Source organism: Vigna angularis, chromosome 7 (assembly GCF_016808095.1).
Source record: "Vigna angularis cultivar LongXiaoDou No.4 chromosome 7, ASM1680809v1, whole genome shotgun sequence".
NCBI lineage: Eukaryota > Viridiplantae > Streptophyta > Magnoliopsida > Fabales > Fabaceae > Vigna > Vigna angularis.
The window spans coordinates 21,506,690-21,526,976 of NC_068976.1; the positions used below are offsets into that span (position 1 = coordinate 21,506,690).

The 20,287-nt window shown below is 34.1% G+C and overlaps 1 protein-coding gene across 1 annotated transcript; it reads left to right on the plus strand.

The window, feature by feature from the left end:
- Nucleotides 1–1,142: 1,142 nt before the first annotated feature.
- LOC108337997 (protein CHROMATIN REMODELING 5) lies at nucleotides 1,143–19,853 on the plus strand. Its single transcript, XM_017574602.2, has 31 exons — nucleotides 1,143–1,547; nucleotides 2,442–3,310; nucleotides 3,432–3,490; nucleotides 3,637–4,074; nucleotides 5,827–6,051; nucleotides 6,266–6,349; nucleotides 6,525–6,584; nucleotides 6,671–6,774; nucleotides 6,991–7,042; nucleotides 7,961–8,027; nucleotides 8,878–8,971; nucleotides 9,053–9,140; nucleotides 9,217–9,351; nucleotides 11,199–11,390; nucleotides 11,480–11,547; nucleotides 12,075–12,168; nucleotides 12,265–12,389; nucleotides 12,489–12,552; nucleotides 13,008–13,220; nucleotides 14,179–14,421; nucleotides 14,494–14,604; nucleotides 14,802–14,891; nucleotides 15,029–15,211; nucleotides 15,360–15,440; nucleotides 15,569–15,805; nucleotides 16,690–16,845; nucleotides 16,950–17,127; nucleotides 17,214–17,395; nucleotides 18,124–18,465; nucleotides 18,544–18,637; nucleotides 18,813–19,853. Exons 2-31 carry the CDS (start codon nucleotides 2,563–2,565, stop codon nucleotides 19,286–19,288), a joined length of 5,283 nt encoding a protein of 1,760 aa, XP_017430091.1. The 5' UTR covers nucleotides 1,143–1,547; nucleotides 2,442–2,562; the 3' UTR covers nucleotides 19,289–19,853.
- The last annotated feature ends 434 nt before the right edge of the window (nucleotides 19,854–20,287 follow it).

The following is a 20,287-nucleotide window of genomic DNA, read 5'->3' on the forward strand; positions in this document are numbered from 1 at the left end:
ATATATCGTGAAAATTCATTCAATTTTGTGCAAAATATATATCTAAACAAATACATTATTTTTTAATATTTAATACTTAACAACAATACCAAATATACGATGCATTACATGAATAATCTCAAAACTACTTCCTCTTAAATTAATTAGTTTATTTTGTGTGAAATCTTCTAGCCAAATCTCTCTCTAAAAATGGAAGAAATATTATGATATAGCTTTACAATATGCTTTATAACTATGATACATATTTTAATAACTTTTCCTGTGATCTTTTAGGAAGAAAATTTAAAAAGAAAAACTATTGTAAATTTTGTATTTACTATCAAAGCCCTCATTTTAATTTGTAAGATGTACATTTATTTTTATAGAATTAAATGACACAATAAATGGTCTAAATTGTATTATAATTAATTTTTTAAAATTATAATTTTATTTATTGATAATTTTATTCATTGATATCTTTTACAATACAATAATTTTACAATCATATAATGCTATTTTTATTTATTGATATATTATTTTAAATAACATTAAAATTTATTTAAAAATAAAGAAAAAATGATAAACAAAAATGATTTCACAACTTAAAAAAAAATTTAGAAAAGCTAGTAATAAGTAAAAAATATATTGATTTCTGATGATTACAAAATAAATCGTAGATTGATTTTGTTAAAATTATTAGATAACAAATTATAATGGTGACTATTAGATCAATTGATTTATATAATAATAATAATAACAATAATATATTGTGAATTGATTTATGTATTTAGTAGTATTTTGAGTTAGATATTATCACCTAAAAATAAATTAAAATATATGAAAAACAATAATTCTTAGAAGTATTTTAATTTTAAGTGTTGTTGTAATTTTTTTGGTGATACATTCTTATTCTTATTCAAATAAAGATTTATTCTTAGAATATTTCATGATTTTATAAATACAAATAAAAAGATAATTATTAATTTAAAATAAATAGTGTAGGCTGATTTACCTCAACCGTTACCTTCAATCAATAAGCAATGCTTTGACACATGGAATAATGTGGTTGGTTGTATGCCATGAAGTCAAATTAAAATAAAAAGCGTAAATAAATAATAAAAAAATTACAAATTTTTCCCTCACATTATTATTAATATCCTTTTCTTTTCTCCGTGTGTCTCTCTCTGAGGAAAAAAAAAGGGCTAACAAAAAGACTCTCTCGTCTTTCATCTGCACACCATCGTCGTTTAATCCCAATTGCTTTGTCGTTTTACTCTCTAAATCGGAAGTTACCACCCGCCGCGGACGCCCCGGCGAATCTCTCCGCCGCCGCTCCATCATTCGAATCTCGCTCGTGATTCCTCCAACACCAATCGATTCCCTTCTTCTTTTTCTTTTGTTTCTTTTCCTTTGATATTCGAAGACGGCGATTCCGTTTCCGGCGTGTCCTTATCGGAGGAGGAGTGCGCACGATTATTAACCTGCGCACTGTCGCACTGTCGCTCGTCGCGGTTCCTTCCGCTTGAACCAAATTGCCGGAACTCCCTTCCGCTCTACCAGGTGGAAAGGTGAGAGTCGCTTGCTCTTGCTTGCATCATCGACGAATGGATTCGGTCATTGCATAGTGATTGGGTTTCGGAATAAGGGTTCTGATTTCGGATTTAGGTAGTTTTTTGTTTGCGAGGTCGCGTTCTCCAAGCCTTAAGGGTTTTAGCGACGAGCTTCGTGGTGTTTGCTTCTCGATCCGTTGCTTTCTCCCTTTAGATTCGGTTATACCGTTTCTGTTTGTAGATTAACTTGTTTTTGATTTGGTGATGATCATTTTGTGCATTGAAGGGTGTTGAAATTCGATTCTGGCTAAATACGAGTCTTAACGGTATTCAGTTTTGACCGTTACACTAGACACTCGTTTTGAAGCAGTGCTTTCACCCCTTGATCAATGTGGTTCGTCCGCGAACTTAGAATAATACATATATGACTGTTTTTAACCTAGAATTTGAAGTTTGAATCGAATTTACCTCACCTTGGTCAAGTTCCACTTGAATTCAACCCGAAACGAGGTTTTCTTTTTCATTTCTATTTGCCCATTACTTGATTGCCAGAAAATCTTTGGAACTAATAATATGTGAATTTTTAACTCACTAATTAACGAGCGGTCTGTGAAGGACTTGCAACTCTATGGAGTCACCACTGGATGAACCCCTGAATCTAACTTGACTACTTAAGAGCTAAGCATGCTTGGTGGTTCTATCAGCATGTATTTGTAAAAGTCTTTCAGAAGATGTAAACTGGTCCTACTATTTTCCTCTACGGACCTTTTTATCATGCTGGGTTGTTGTAATACGGGTTTTCTATTTTGTTATTTAATTCAACTTGCATTCTTCAGTATTATATTTACATTATGTCTGCGCCAACCATCATTAGGTTCCTTCTGACCATAAATCGTTTTCTCTGTTGTTCAGGTTTTGTGGAGTCAGAAGATAACTGAAGGAGCACGTGATATTATTTTTTTATTATGATTAATCACACTTACAGTAAGGAGACTGGAGTAAAGATAATTGTAGGTTAGTCATATGTTATAGGATGGCTTTCTTCAGGAACTTTACAAATGATACAGTCTCACATGGTGTCATGGAAGATAAAAGCCAAGGACAGAATGCAAATAGAACTCATAGATCAGTAGGTAATGAGTGTATTGATGCAACTTCTAGCGAGAAAGAATTTGATATGAACATGGAGGCACAGTATGAGAGTGAAGGCGAACCAAATGGTTCCGGGAGACTGCAAACTGAGGCAACAATGGATGACGGAGATGCTGTGAAAGACTCAAACTTGCAGACTGCTGGTAGTAAAACAGCTACTATGGGAAGGTGGGGTTCAACTTTTTGGAAGGACTGTGGGCAAATGGGCCCTCAAAATGGTTCTGAATCTGGGCAGGAATCAAAAAGTGGTTCAGATTATAGAAATGCTGATGGGTCTGAAGATAATTCATTGGATGGAAGAGCAGAAAGATTAGACTCAGATGATGATGATGGACAAAAGGAGGCAGGAAAAGGTCCCAGAGGTCTCTCAGATGTTCCTGCAGAAGAGATGCTGTCGGATGAGTATTATGAGCAGGATGGGGAAGATCAAAGTGATTCACTGCATTACCGGGGTATGAAAAAGCCATCTGAATCAAATTCATGGCCACAACGGATGTCAACCACTGCAAATAGAACTTTGCATAGGAATTCAAGGTTTTCAGACGATGCTGAAGAAGATGACTATGATGATGGAGATAATGATAACGATGGTGATGACGCTGATTATGAAGAAGAGGATGAAGCAGATGGTGTGTTAAACATTCTCTTGAGTGTGGAATACTGTTTCAAATTAGCCAATATATGGCTCTTGTTATCTAGTTCTAATTTGTGATGAACTTCTGTGATTTTTTTAATTTTAACATCTTGCAGAAGATGACCCTGATGATGCAGACTTTGAGCCTGCCACAATTGGTCATGCTGGAAATAAGGTAATTTATGTGTGCTTGTTGTTGCAATTTATGTAGTCAGGGGTTGCATAAGTCTATTAGAAGCTAAATTTTTCTTTACTGTTAGTTTTGAAGTTAATGTGTCTGGTGGATGTTTCTGAATATCAAATGCTTTAACTGTTACACAGGATAAAGATTGGGAAGGTGAAGGCTCGGATGAAGATGATGACAGTGATGAAAATATAGTTGTCTCAGATGATGATGAGTCTTTCTTTGCAAAACGGCCTAAAGGAAGGCAACGAGGTAAGATTGGACAAAGCATAAAATCTACCAGAGATCGCAAAGCGTATGCTCCATCTGGTCGGCAAAGAAGACTTAAATCATCTTTTGAGGACAATGAGTCAACAACTGAGGATTCTGACAATGACAGTGATGAGGATTTCAAAAGCTCAAAAAAGCGGGGTGTTCATGCTCGCAAAAATAATGGTCGTTCTTCTTCAGTAACAGGTCTTTCTATGCGCAACAGTGAGGTTCGGACATCTAGTAGGACTGTTAGGAAGGTATCATATGTGGAAAGTGAAGAAAGTGAAGAAGTCGATGAAGGGAAAAAGAAAAAATCCCAAAAGGTACAATCTTTACTATACACATCTGAGCATGATTTCTATCTCCTTCTTTTGGGGTGTCTGTAGTTTGGTGTAAATGTCTTGTGGTTTATTTATCTACTAAAATTCCGTAAATGTTGATTGTAATATATGTAAGACTCAAATAATCATGTCACTTCGTATAATGTAAATTCCAAGGGCTGTTTTACTTGCATAGTAAATGACTACTGATTAGACACATTTTTTCTTATTTGAGTAAATAATTTTGGCAGGGTATTCTGAGGAAGTTGTGGGTTTATTTAACAAGGATATGTTTTACATATATTTGACGACAAAACAAGATTTATTAGAAAGAAGACATGGAAATCACATCTCCTTTGAAACAACCATTAGTAGATCTGAGTAATCTATAGAGGAGCCAAAAGCACAATCCTAAATGAAATTAATCTGCAAAGTAGTGAAATACCACTAAAGTTGCAGTGTACATCAGTACATGAATGGGTTGCATAACCTGTACAGGCCTGCAGAATTTTCTCTTACTTTTAACCTTTCTCATTTTGAACCTGACCAAATAAAACTGTTCCAAATTAGGAAAGACCAACAACTACAAAACCTTATTCACTAGGCGAGTTTGGCTACAAATAGATACATAAACAAATAAAAAAAATTATCCCAATAATTTTCGTATCTGTTACTAGTATCTTCTGTCCTTCTAAGATGTTTGTTTTATCATTTTTGAGGGCGGGTGGATGTGGCATTGCATGATTTCTTGTTCAGATTAATATGTTTTGTAGGAAGTTGAAGGTCTGATTGATTCTTGTTGAAATCAGAAAATAATGTATTTCTATTCCTCAGTTTCAGTGTGATATGGAATAAAGTTAGGAAATGGAATTACATGTGTGATGAACTGGTGATTATGAATTTATCTATTATTTTTCTGTTTCTTTTAATTTTCATTATTTTTAGAATGAAATATTGTGCATAAGAGGTAGGATTATTTTATAAGGTGTTTTACTAAGGCGAATTGGTGCAAATCCAATGCTTGTTTTAACTTGGCATTTAGAAAAAAAATTGAGAATTTTTTAGGGATATAGGTAAGGAAGTGACATTTTTAAGTGGGGATTTGGAGAATGTATACTGGCTTGAAATATTGTGCATAAGAGGTAGGATTATTAAATTTATAGGGTGTTTTACTAAGAAGAATTGGTTCAAACCCTGGGCTTGTTTTAATGTGGCATTCAGACAAATTGATGATTTTTTAAGGATATAGGTAAGGAAGTGAAATTTTTAAGTGGGAAATCAGAGAATGAATACTGGTTTGAAGAAAGCTTGTGAATTTGAATATTTTGTCTAAATAGAGTGGTATACAACCACTTCCTTGGTGGAAGATCATTGGTGTTTGTTAGTAATTTGTGTCAGCTGTTTTATTCCTTACATTTGGTGTGGTGGTTGTGGAGAGACCTCAGGTATGAGGTTTTCCGATTGCTTGACAGGATTTATTCCCAAGTGGCAAGATGGTAATTTCAGTAGCATTTGTTTTGACATTTGAGATTTCTCCAAGCTCTCCTTTTCAAGGATAATAGTTTTGTTTGAGTACAGCATAGAAATATGCTGGATCTGTGTGATTTAATCTAGAAATGAGGATTTTGTAATCTAATAACATTTTTATTTATATAGGAAAGGCTTGTTTGTGGGGATTTTATTTAGTTTTGTTATTATGATGCATCCTATTGACTTAACATGTGCTTATATTATGTGATTCTTTGTGTTCTTCAGGAAGAAATTGATGAGGAAGATAGTGACTCCATTGAAAAGGTGCTTTGGCATCAACCAAAGGGCACAGCTGAAGATGCCGAAAGGAATAACCGATCGACAGAGCCTGTTTTAATGAGTCACTTGTTTGATTCGGAAATTGATTGGAATGAGATGGAATTTTTGATAAAATGGAAAGGGCAATCACATTTGCACTGTCAATGGAAATCTTTTGCGGAGCTGCAAAACGTATGATATTTATTGTTATTGTTTATTATGAATTATAATAATTATGCTGTCACTACTTTCTTCTTTCTGTCTCTGTTTTTATCACAATAAACCTGCTTTCTATCGTTTGGTTATTTTAGTCTTCCATGCATTTTTTAGTTTTTTATTTTTATTTTTTATTTTTTTAATTTCTTTCTGGCTGAAATGTAAATCCTGTCTATACGAGAGATTGCAGCTCAGTGGTTTTAAGAAGGTTTTGAATTATACAAAGAAAATAATGGAAGACATGAGGTATAGGAGGTCAATCTCAAGAGAGGAGGTAAATATTTTAGTTCAGCCAGTCAATTTAAATGCTCTGATTCATTTAATAGGGCTGCAGGATATAATTACTGCAGAACTGGAAATTTATTTGGAGTAAATGGTTTATCTGTTAACGAACTTTGATATTATTTGTGTTTTTCAATATTTTTTTGTTTGTCTGATCCTTTATGCAGATTGAGGTCAATGATGTTAGTAAGGAGATGGATTTAGATATTATAAAACAGAACAGTCAGGTTGGCTTTCATTAAGTGCAATATTTTCATTACTCTGTTCTTGTTTGTGTGTTGTATTGTTAATTGAATTGTTATTGTATTTTTAGGTGGAAAGGATAATTGCAGATAGAATCAGCAAAGATAATTCTGGCGATGTTATTCCAGAATACTTGGTCAAGTGGCACGGACTATCTTATGCTGAAGCGACTTGGTAGATTTCTCTAAAAATTTAGCAATGGTGTACTTTATTTTTTATTGATTTTTTATGAATTGTTTTGCTTCATGTTAGAAGCAGGGTGGATTGATCTAGATGAATTGTTGTACACTGCTTTAAACTTTTAGATCTTATAGACATTGTTTTTAACTGTTAATAGACATCTATTGTTTTATTGATACTATGTAAATTGTCACTCTTAATGTACTCTAGGGAAAAGGACACTGATATTGCTTTTGCCCAAAATGCTATTGACGAGTATAAGGTAAGTCTCCTTTTCACTCTATTCCCGTTACAATATTAGTTTTGAAAAGTTCATTACTTGGGTTTAGTAATTCTTGTGGAAGTTATCATCCGACTATCTGTCTTGTATTTGGGCTTGTGCAAATTACGATGGCATGGCTAAAGAGAGATTTTTTGTTGAACGTGAGTATACCTGTAGTTTAGGTATGATACAAAATGGATACCAGGACTTGATTGATTTACAAAAATGGGATAGTATGTGGCAGGGATACAACTAAGTGAACAATTAGACGTTCTTGGTGTTTTTTCATGCCTTGGATATCGGATTTGACTGTTTGCTTTTTTTTATTTTTATGGTCTTGTCATTTGCCATTACTGAGCCAAGTTAAACTATCTTAGCCTGGCAGTGTCCAAAATAAGGAGCTTCAGAAATACAGGGAACATTAACTGTACTACTAGACAACATTTGTATGTGCTGGTTTTGCTCAAGTATCCATGCTTCTTTATATTGACCACTTAATGGCACGTCATCTTGAAATGAATAGATAATTTGGTTAAAACATAGGATACTGTAGAAAAATTTAGTTGGATTTGGATCACTATAGATGTTCCCTTTTTTTTCATTTGATTGAAACTTTCCGTTTTCCTTTTCTGACCTCTGATGTTGGATTTTCCTTTTAATGTTCCTGTCGAATGTGCATTTGTGCCTTCAGTTGGATTAAACTTGTGGTTTTTTGCATGCTTGAGTTTTAGACTTGCAGTAGCCTTAGGAGTTTCACATATCAACCCACTAGAAACAGGACTAGGCTTTGTTGTTGCATTTATGTTTATAAGTGCTGGGTAATGCATGCACGTGGATGAGATTTATATACACTGTTATATGATAATTTGGACACTATCTGTTTATCTTACTAAAACCTTTCTGTTCTGGCATAAACAGGCTCGTGAGGCTGCTATGGCAGCAGTTCAAGGAAAGATGGTGGATTCTCAGCGTAAGAAAAGTAAAGGTTGGTAGACTCAATAAAATTCAGAAGTTTTCCACAAATTCTGTGTATGCACTTGACATGGTTGCTGGTGTGGAAGATTTATGTTATTGTCATTTATCCACCATTATTTTCTATGTTCTAGGCATTTGTAATTTAAATTGCAAATCAAAAGACCTACAATATTTTGAACAATTTTACCAATTTGTCCAGTGTTCCAGAAGTGAATGACAGTTTTGGTAATATCACTAGGAGCTTGTCAGTCTTGGTTTGCTTAATTCTATTTAGTAGAATGTCTTTTCTATTAAACATGGTTGTGAGGAAAATTATTACTTTTTTGGTTTTTCTTCTACTTAGTATATTATTGGCATACTTTTAAATATGCAAAACCTCATTTTTTACTTGTTTACGTTTAGATAAACTGTTTAGTCAGGAAAATTCCCAAGATATAGGTCTAATTTTTTTTTTACTGTTTTATGTGTCACCATTTATTTTACATATATTCTTAATATGTAATTTTAACATTATATTATATTTGCTTAGTGAATTTAACTGATTTTTTTCCCATTTTTTTTCTGTTTCTGGGCAAAACTTATATGGTGTCTGTAGTTTTAACAATAATCAGAAGATCTTTAACAATGGTGCACTTTATCACCACTTAGGCTTAAATTAGAGAAAGTTGGTTAAAGGGGGTTATTTGATTGTTTACTATTTTTTTTGTATTTCCTTACTTCTGAAGCCTATTTCCTTTTATTAGTTCTTTGGTTATTTTAATGCCATACGTAGATGTTTTTGTTCATTATGACATTACAGAATAACATATGCTATATTATCTATGTAAATTCTGATTTTAATATTTGGTTCTGATGCTTAGCAAGTTTGCGGAAGCTTGAGGAACAACCTGAGTGGTTGAAGGGTGGAAAGCTCCGTGATTATCAACTTGAGGGTCTGAATTTTCTTGTTAACAGGTATGCATGCTTGTATTTGTTTGTCTCTCACGTTTTGTTTTAAATTTTTGATGTTCTAAATCTGTCTCTTGCATTTTGCAGTTGGAGAAATGATACAAATGTCATTTTAGCTGATGAAATGGGCCTTGGAAAAACTGTTCAGTCAGTCTCGATGCTTGGTTTTCTACAGGTGTAATATCAGTTGTCTATTTGATTACAATTGCCTTTGCAATTTAATAATACATGCTTTTTTGTTCCTTACACAGAATGCCCAGCAAATCCATGGTCCTTTTCTTGTAGTTGTTCCGCTCTCCACTCTATCAAATTGGGCCAAAGAATTCAGGAAGTGGCTTCCTGATATGAATATTATCATATATGTTGGTACTCGAGCTAGTCGAGAGGTGAGTCATATTGGTTCATGTGCAAATGAAGATCTAAATCTGTTGATATGTAGTACATTTTCAGCGGATTGTCTTACTAGATTGCAGATATGTATGCTGAGTGAGATAAATGCAGGATGTAGTCCGTAATTAGTTACTGCATTAATGCTTAAAATGTTAACCCAGCTTATATGCACAGCATCTCTATGTTTTTTTTATGCTGATGGTAACAGGGTTCTTTTCCATTGTTCATGAACATGTATTGTACCATACAATTAGGTGAATAAATGAATTATTAAAGTATGTAGGGGGGGGGGGGGGGGGGGGGGGGGGTAGTTTAGTTTGGGGTTGTTCTGTGGAAAGCTCTAACTGAATTTTATTTGCTTGTTTAGCTGTGATGATTTTATAATGGTAGAGGGTGTGGGTAATACTTGTTTGGAACGTAGTTGTCATTTTTGGTAATAGAGCGGAGTGTCCTACCCCATAATTGGTATAGCGGGATGACTTCTGTTCTAATCCTAGTCACCATTAATAATAATAACTCAGTACTTGAACAGATATAAAAGTCAAGGAAACAAAGTTTTCATGGCCTTGATTCTGCTAGGCGGAATATAGAAGTGTAAAATCAAAGAATTCATATTGCTGCAGCCAGTGATGAAGGAGAAAATGGAAGAAGGAAAGACAACAGGGAAAACGAAGAAAGGGGGCATAAGATCAAAGAAAGGGGATCATAATATATATATATATAGGCTATAAAGGTTGAGACTTCATTTTCAAAATAAAGGAAAAATGAAGAAAGGATGAGAATATTAAAAGAAGAAAAAGTGATTTTGGCTGGTTGCTGGAAAATGAAGATCACTGGCGAAGAAAGGAAGAAGGTGGAATTGTTGGTTGGGCAGTTGGGGAATAGGACTTGTGCTTGCGTTCTGTTGGGAGAGAGCACTAACTAAAGCTAAAATATAAGAACTATAAAATTCAAAATTACCCTCACTAAATGAAATAGCAAGGGCATTTTTTGGGGTTTCCTCTGAATTGCCGATTGTGAACCCTAAACCACTCCAGAAGTGCAATCATACCACTCCACTCTGATGGGAGAGCGGCTGTGATGGCCATGATTTCAAAGTGACTTAATGATGTCACTGGCGTGCTATATTGTCTCCATGATGACTATTGACGTCCTAGGTTTGTAATATGGACATTAATTCATGGTTGCCCTTGCCCTTTTTCTTCATCTTTGTTATTGTGATTGTTATGAGTTGTTGTCAACTGTGATGATGACTATATTCGTTTTTCATTATTATAACTGTTTTTAATGTTGAACCACCTTTTCTCTTGATGGATATAGAAGTTTTTCTCATGCTCCTTTTCAATTTTTAGGTGTATGTTCATGGTTAACTTTGTTCCGGTATTGTTATTTTTTCAATTTTGTTAGGCACATTGTATTTTTTGTCTTGCATATATTGAAATTACAACTTTGTTTCGTGGAACATATGCTTAAGAAATAGAGATCTGTATGTCTAATTATGAGCAATTAATGGTTGTGATTTTGCTAAAGCTGTCAAGCTTTTTTAATTACTTCTTTCAATGCTTAAACATGTGTTGAGAAACCATGCATCCATTTTTTAGGACCTTTTTGCTTGTCTTTGTTTTGCTCGGTTATTTCTTGCGAAGCTGAATGAATACATAGTGTATGTGGTTTTGATAGTTTTATTTCAATTGAAATTAACTATTTTAAAAAGCCTAGACTCGAATAGTTCTGTATGGTATGCTACCTGCAACGGTGTAACACTCAATGAATGTTGATAACTTCAATCTCTTAATTTTATTTATTTTACATATGGTTTTTTCCTGTTTTTCATTTGTGACAGGTTTGTCAACTGTATGAATTTTATAATGAAAAAAGACCAGGGAAGCCATTAAAATTCAATGCACTTTTGACGACATATGAAGTAGTTTTGAAGGATAAGGCTGTTCTGTCCAAAATCAAATGGAGTTACCTGATGGTGGATGAGGCTCATAGGCTAAAAAATAGTGAGGCACAGTTGTATACGACACTTTCAGTATGTAACATTTCTCTTATTTTATTTTTGTGCAATTATTTATGGTAGAGTTTTAATTTTTATGGTTTGTTTTTATGCTAATCTCCTAGGAATTTAGCACCAAGAACAAGTTGCTTATCACTGGTACTCCTCTACAGAACAGTGTGGAAGAACTATGGTATCATTAACATTTCCGTTCATATTTGACTTGTGAAAAAATAAACTTGTATCTTTTGTGGATATGTTGGATTTCTTAATATTATTGCATGGACAAGTGCTAATAAATTTTATCATAGAAGATTCCTCCTATCTATTGGTGAAGATGCCCAAGAAATTCTTGTAAGGATATACTTAGGTGCTCGATGCATGATGTAGTGAATGATATGTATATCATTGATGTTAACCATTTAAAGTACATTTTACAACATTATGTTCCCCCAGTCTTTATGGTGCTTCTTGTCTTGTTTTTTTTTCTGTCATTAACGTATAATTAGTATGTATATGCATTTTCACAAATACATATTTTTGGGAGACATCCCTGATTGATTGTTTCTTTTCACATAGAATTCCTGGATGTGTGCATAACATGTCCAATAAATTGATTTCTATTTAGGTTATGTGTATGTTGTCTGTTATTTTATTTGCTTTGTTTTTCCTGGTTTGTTTGACAATTCCCCAACCCCATCCTTCCCCCCTGTTTTGTAGGGCCTTGCTTCATTTCCTTGATCCTGATAAGTTCAGGAGCAAAGATGAATTTGTTCAAAACTATAAGAATCTGAGTTCTTTTAATGAAAATGAGGTATAAGTTTTTATTGATACCCTCTGCTTTTTTCTCTACTAATTGATTTTTTTTTTCTGAACTGTAAGTTGAAGTGCATACATTATTTTTTGTTAGCTTGCAAATCTTCACACAGAACTGAGACCTCACATACTTCGAAGAGTTATCAAAGATGTGGAGAAATCATTACCTCCCAAAATTGAGCGTATCCTTCGGGTTGAAATGTCTCCTCTTCAGAAACAGTAAGTGCAATTTTAGGTTCTGAAGTATTTTTCTTTTGAAAAAATGATGTTCTTGTAAGTTCACTTTCTTAATTCCTGTTAATGTATTCCATCATGTAGGTATTATAAGTGGATTTTGGAACGTAATTTTCACAATTTGAACAAAGGAGTTCGTGGGAATCAGGTTAAATTTCTATTCTGTGTTCCTAACAGTCAGTTTTCATAATTACATGGATTGCAAGCTTCCTTCATCATGATTGTTGAAATAGAAATGCCAATAATTGGCTATGAAACTTGGTTTCTTCCCACCTTGCAAACTAAACTTCTTTGTTTGTCAAGAGTAGGAAGCCAGAGATAGTGTGGTTTGTCGTTGGTATTTAAGATTTAATTATTTTTTATTTAGGGGAAAAAATACATTGAGGTAAATTTATGTGCATATCATGAAGCAGAGTTGCATTTCTTTTTCGGTTTTGGTGTGATATTAAATTAGAGGGAGAAGATATTAATAGGAAATGTTGCGTCTGATGAATATCACCTGGACTGACAATTTTGAGAAGTTTGATTTCATAATGTATATTTCTATGTCTTTTGAGTTTTCTTTCAAAAGATGATCACTAATAATTTTGTGCTAATTTTCAGGTTTCTCTTCTAAATATTGTGGTGGAATTAAAGAAGTGCTGCAACCATCCCTTCTTGTTTGAAAGTGCTGATCATGGCTATGGTGGGGACTCGGGGAGTAGTGATAACAGTAAACTAGAGAGAATTGTTTTTAGCAGCGGCAAGCTTGTCATACTTGATAAGCTGCTTGTTAGATTGCATGAAACCAAGCATCGGGTTTTGATTTTCTCTCAGGTTTGTTCTTGAAAATTAAAACTGATATACTGAATGTGCTTCTTAGTGTTTCTTAGTATAATTGGAAGCTTTTAGCTCAAAAATATTTCATCATACTTTTTCTTGAGTAGTGTTGTTTCTTGTTTTAACTCATCCTTGCATGTTTCTATTTAGGGTTACTTATAGCCTTTAAAAATGAAGTTTACTTTTTGGTTGGTTTAAATACTATTTACTTGATGGTAATGTGTTCTTTAGTTGTTTTAAATATTATTCACTTAAATTTATGAATTTTAGTAGACTAGATAATGTAAACTCAGTTTTTGATCTCTTGGTGTTATTAGGCATACTCATTTAGCTGGTATTGTTAGCATATGGTCATATTTCAATTTTCAACAACCCGAACCCCCCAACTAATTGACAAGATGTAATAATAGATATTATGGTTCTTCCCAGTCACCAGATACCCATTAAATATGGTCAGGCTTGGCCTGAGCATGTGTTAGGTACTTTCTTTTTGTTTGATGAAGTATGGGTTTTTGGAGATGAAGATTGAAAAGTAGTGTGGAAAACATTCTAAAACAGCCCAGTGATTTTGTACAATAATTAAAGAAAACAGAAACAAAATTTTGATCAGTATTTTCCTTTAAGATCTCAAATCCCTTTAAGAATCTATGAACTGAAACAAAAAATTCGTTTAATTGATTAGGATAAAATCACTGCTCATGAAAATACTAATTGATCTTTACTGATTTCTGGTTAACAAAGATGATTGCTGATCTCTTTGAAGTCTTAAATCTTTCGCTATTGATTTAGGACTGTGCTTATTGTACAAAGTTCATAAACAGGTGGATGTTAAGATCATAAATAGCTTATTGATGTTGCTTGTGTAAGCATCCTAGTCTGCTTTGATTTTTGTTTGATTGTAATATGCTGTAAGGATTAGTTTATGATATACTAACTTGTCAGAGGTGTATTGCAGATGGTTAGGATGTTGGATATACTGGGAGAATATATGTCACTTCGAGGATTTCAATTTCAGAGGCTTGATGGCAGTACAAAAGCTGAGCTGCGACAGCAGGCAATGGATCATTTCAATGCACCTGGTAGTGATGATTTTTGCTTTCTTCTTTCAACACGGGCAGGAGGTTTGGGTATCAACCTTGCCACAGCCGACACTGTTATAATATTTGATTCTGATTGGAATCCTCAAAATGACCTGCAGGTATTATGCTGATTTAATTTTACTATTAAGCAACAGAATATTTGGTACTTACTGTCACTTCTATGTTTTTAGGCAATGAGTAGAGCTCATAGAATTGGGCAACAAGAAGTTGTTAACATATATAGATTTGTGACAAGTAAAAGTGTTGAGGAAGATATTCTGGAACGTGCTAAGAAGAAAATGGTATGTTATAAGTCACTGGATATCCAGTGACTGTTTTTGTTTCATCCCTTTCTCTCTCTAACTTTGTCGTCTTATATTTTGTATGTATGTTATATGTGTATATATTCTAGAATGTTCGTAATAGACCTTCAATGTCTTAATGACTTGGCTTGAGGTCAATAATTTCTTGTCCTTTTTCATGTGAGTATGTTCCATAGGTTCTGGACCACTTGGTGATTCAAAAATTGAATGCAGAGGGTAGATTGGAGAAGAAAGAAGCCAAAAAAGGAGGCAGTTATTTTGACAAAGTAAGGACATTAGTTTACTTTCATCATACTATATCACGTTTTTGTAGATACTAAAACTCGATTTAGGTTCTGCATACTTTACTTTTTTTACTTAATTGCACAATTACTATACCAATAATTTGCTTCTGAAATGACAGAATGAGCTGTCTGCAATCTTACGATTTGGAGCTGAGGAGCTTTTTAAGGAAGAAAGAAATGATGAAGAAAGCAAGAAACGACTCTTAAGTATGGATATAGATGAAATTCTTGAAAGAGCAGAGAAGGTTGAAGAGAAGGAAGCTGATGGGGAACAGGGAAATGAGTTATTAAGTGCCTTTAAGGTAAGATTGTGCAGATTACCATGAATTTTGTTGTTTATTTTTTTAATCTGCTATTTTGGTAATGTTATTTTTATTTTGGGTTGGCTAAGATATAGTTTTGGATATGATGAGGAAATGCTAATAATTCTCTTTACCTTTTAAATTGTAGGTTGCCAATTTTTGCAATGATGAAGATGATGGGAGTTTCTGGAGCCGATGGATAAAACCTGATTCTGTGTTCCAAGCAGAGGTTTGAACCTGTACTTTATAGATATATTCTTAAATAATTTTCTCTAATGCTGTTGAGTTTCTAAGAATTATGTGTATGTAATGTCTGTTTTAATTGATGCTTTACCTGGCTTATCTTGGTTCTTTTAGGAAGCTCTTGCTCCTCGTTCTGCTAGAAATATAAAAAGCTATGCAGAAGTTGATCCATCTGAAAAAACTAATAAAAGAAAAAAGAAGGAACCTGAACCACCTGAACGAGTTCAGAAACGTCGGAAACCAGATTATTCTGCTCCTGCAGTACCGATGATTGAAGGAGCATGTGTTCAAGTGAGAAGTTGGTCATATGGCAATTTATCTAAAAGAGACGCTCTTCGATTTTCTCGTTCTGTAAGATTCTATTACTTCTAATGATTTTTTTTTTGTTATCTTCCTATACTGGAAACTTTCTAAGCGTTTCCTAGATCAGTATATTGATAGTCTTCATCCCAACCATTCTCATGCTATTTCTCACTTCCGTTCCTGAAAAGTTTAGCTAAATAGGTGATATAGGATCTGTATTTGAACTTTTACTTGTAGTTGGGCAGAAATAAAACAGAGTAGTTAAACATTCATATTGTACTTAGTCTATTATATAGGGTAAATTTTTGGTAAATTTTTCATTTATACATGGACGAATGAAGCCATAAGCTTGAGGTCGCACCAAATTACTAACCGATTTTAAACTTTCTTTTTAACCAATTACGATTTAATATCAAATTATAATTTGTTTCCACATGACTAAAGCAATTAATATTTTTGCATTCTTCAACAACTGTATAAAGCCTAATATGGGCATTTGTGCGCACATTATGGTCTTTGGCTAAGCTTGACTTGCTCTAAAGCTGGCTCAAAGTGGATAGTGGCCTGGAAAAGTGTTTGCTTTATGAAATTTCTCTTTTTTGTTTTAGAAATGACATACTTCTTTTATGGTTTTTTATTTTCTGTTGAAGTAGGGAGTGATCTACTCCTTGCCAGCATCTAATCTCTTCCTTGCTCCTTTTGTTGGATGAAGTTAATTGTTGTACTTCACTTTTGGTCCTAATAGTAAATGGGTGTGTAAACGTTGCATTTTCATCTCTTTTGAGTTCATGTATGACCTATTCTTTTTATTTTTGTTCTTTGGACTTTTCTACTATTATGCCTTGTCAGTTTGTGTGTGGTGTTTGTGCAATGGGTCTTATGTATGCTTCATTTTGTTATTCTATTTGGTAGTAAATAATTTTCTTTACCAGGTTATGAAATATGGCAATGAGAGCCAAATTGACTTAATTGCTGCCGAGGTGGGTGGTGCTGTTGGTGCGGCTCCAACTGGAGCACAGGTTGAACTTTTCAATGCTTTTATTGATGGCTGTACAGAGGCAGTGGAACTTGGAAATTTAGATGTGAAGGTTGGTATAACATTAAGTTCCCTAGAGTATGGGATGAAATGGTTATTAGTATTCTTTTTTCCTTATAATCCTTAGAAGCTTTTCACATTTAATATTGCATCCAGGGGCCTCTGCTGGATTTTTTTGGTGTCCCTGTGAAGGCAAATGATCTACTTACCCGTGTCCAACAACTTCAACTTCTGGCAAGGCGCATTGATCGATATGATGATCCTATTGCACAATTTCGTGTTCTGTCATATCTCAAACCATCAAACTGGTCCAAAGGTTGTGGATGGAATCAAAGTAGGTTTATCCTCTTGTACATTTTGTGTTTATATATTCCTTTTACTTAATTTCTGCTTTGCTAATTTTATTTTACTTTTTTACAGTTGATGATGCTAGATTGCTTCTTGGAATATATTTCCATGGTTTTGGTAATTGGGAAAAGATAAGATTAGATGAAAGACTTGGCCTCACGAAAAAAATTGCACCAGTAGAACTTCAACATCATGAAACTTTCTTACCACGAGCTCCAAATTTAAAAGACCGTGCTAATGCCCTTTTGGAGCAAGTATGCAATTACTTAAATTTTAATTTCATTATGCCTTTTGTTTCTTCTGTATTTACAATTTACAATTCTACTAATGGATCTTTAATCCCTTCTTTTTTCTCTGTTTTTTTTAATGCTTTTACATGCTACCTATTCTTCTACAATTTGTTAATTAGCCTTCATGAGTTTGTTTGGTATTGAATGCTACACACTTATATCCCCAATTACCAAGGTTTTTACTAGCAAGAAGAGAAGAGTTGGAGAAGTTACCGGTAGTAGTTGGGTGGTCATAATGTGAACTGAGGGTAACATACATGCTTATAGTCTGTAGCATAACAAGATATTGAGTTGACAGAGTTATGGGAGAAGGTAGTTTTGTTAAGTGAATGAACAAGGGTGTCATCTCAGACTGATGTAAATAGTAGATTTATGAATTGTTGGCTTTATTTGTCCTTCACCTGATTTTCATTTTAGACTTACATTCACGATGTCCATATTTCTATGGCATGCTGCGTGACGTATGTTGGCATCTTTTTTAACTCTAATTTTGTGTATTCCAGTAGTTTAAGATTATTTGAATTTTGAAGTAATGCCCTGATCCTTTTCATGTTCATGCTAAAATCCCCCCTAGAGCAATTTAAGATCTACTTCGTACTAATTTTATTTTATTTTAACTCTGGGACCCTTATTTGTTGAATCTGTTTTCACTATTTGTCCCTTACCATGGTGTCTTGATTTTTGTTGTGTAGGAACTTGCTGTTCTTGGTGTGAAAAATGCCAATAGCAAAGTCGGACGGAAGCCTTCAAAGAAAGAGCGAGATAATATCATCTCATTGGTACGTGGGCAGGAGAAAAAGAAAAAATCAGGTTCTGTTAATGTCCAAATGAGAAAGGAAAGATTTCAAAAACCCCAGAAGGTTGAATCTATAGTAAAGGAAGAGGGTGAAATGTCTGACAACGAGGAAGTATATGAACAGTTTAAGGAGGTGAAATGGATGGAATGGTGTCAAGATGTAATGGTCGAAGAAATGAAGACTTTGAAACGTCTTCACAGGTTGCAGCAAACTAGTGCCAATCTTCCCAAGGAGAAGGTATGTCTTTTGGCTTTTTTCCTTGTAGTTTGTCTCTTCTTTTTCATGGTTGCATTATTTATATTCCTCCGTGCTCAGGTGCTTTCAAAAATACGCAACTATTTGCAACTTCTCGGGCGAAGGATAGATCAAATTGTGTTGGAACATGAAGAGGAGCCCTATAAGCAAGATAGTAAGTTTTCATTCCACTTGGGAAGGTTTCTGCTTTGTTTGTGTATGGAATTCTTTTGTTTTTGTTGTTTGGCTCATTTTCTTAAAAGGATATGTCAACATTTGTTTTGGTTAATCATTTTTAGGATTCTCTTGTCTCTAGTTCATATTGATTTATTTTGTTTGCTTATTTACAGGAATGACTGTGCGACTGTGGAAATACGTCTCCACTTTTTCCCATCTTTCAGGGGAAAGGCTTCATCAAATATATTCCAAACTTAGACAGGAGCAAGATGAGGCAGGTGTTGGCCCTTCTCACGGCAATGGATCGGTATCTGCTTCATTTACCAGAAATGGAAACCCATTCCGTCGGCATATGGAGAGGCAAAGAGGATTAAAAAATATGAGTACCTATCAAACGCCAGAACCAGTTGATAATAGTGGGAAATCTGAGGCATGGAAACGAAGAAGAAGAGCTGAAAGTGATAATCAATTCCAGGGTCAGCCGCCACCTCAAAGGACCGTAAGTAATGGACTCAGGATTACTGATCCTAACTCACTTGGGATCCTTGGTGCCGGTCCCTCGGATAAACGCTTTGCTAATGAGAAACCTTACAGGACACAACCTGGTGGGTTTGCGTCAAGACAGGGCTTCTCTTCAGGTATAAAGTAACCAGGTTGGTGGAATTTGAGTGGCTGATTATAAGTGTTGGTGGATGGATTTCCCTCTGCATTTATACAGCTTCAGCTATTGTACATTCTGTGGAAATTTTTTCTTCCACCCATGGGAATAAGATCTTGCGGATCCCTTTTTGGTGTCTTTTGGCGGATATGAGACATATCCCTACACTGGGATTCACATCCTTGAACAAAATGGCTGAAGCCGAAAAGATCTATAATGCAAGATGAAAAGCTAGTCTTGCCAATTGTTTCTTTTTCCCTTTTGATTTCTACCCCTTTCTTTGAAGATGACCAAGAAAAGTGACATGGCGAAAATCTTGAAAAGCGAAGAGTTTTACCCACTTGCTATAGACATACTTAGGAAAGTGTACATTGTCAATTCTGCAATTTTATTGGATTTTACTGCTCACTCCATAAAGTATGTTAGCTGATGTAGACAAATGTATTTCATTTTTTGTGGTAATTATAGCTATAATTTCCAAGATTTTGTAGCTCGTTCAACTGAGTTTCATTAGTGAATAGTGAATGGAAAGCGATTTCTCGCCTTCTTGCCCAAAGTTTCTTGCATTTGGTTTAAGTTTTAATTAGGATTCTTAATACGTTTCAAGTAATGCATTTTCCATTAGTATTTTTAATTATTCCCTCACCTTTATATTTTAAGGTTAAATATTTGATTCTAGTGATTCATGTATGGCTTCTGTTCTGCCCTTGATTAGGGTTTTGTGTTGTAGTTAGTCGGACTTTTCTTCTTAAAGTTTTAAGTTATTTTCGTGAATTAAGTATTGTTGAATGATTTTGTATTTGTAAGTAAATCTAATCTACCAAAATAATTATATTTTTAATCAGTTAAGGTTATTGTAAAAAAAATGTTACTATTTGTTAATTTTTTCCCAATCATGCTTCTACATGAATGCTATTTTGCCTTGTTTAATATATTTTTCCATTTTCCGCTCTTTTGTTGGAAAATACAATTGAAGGCTTTATCTGGGTA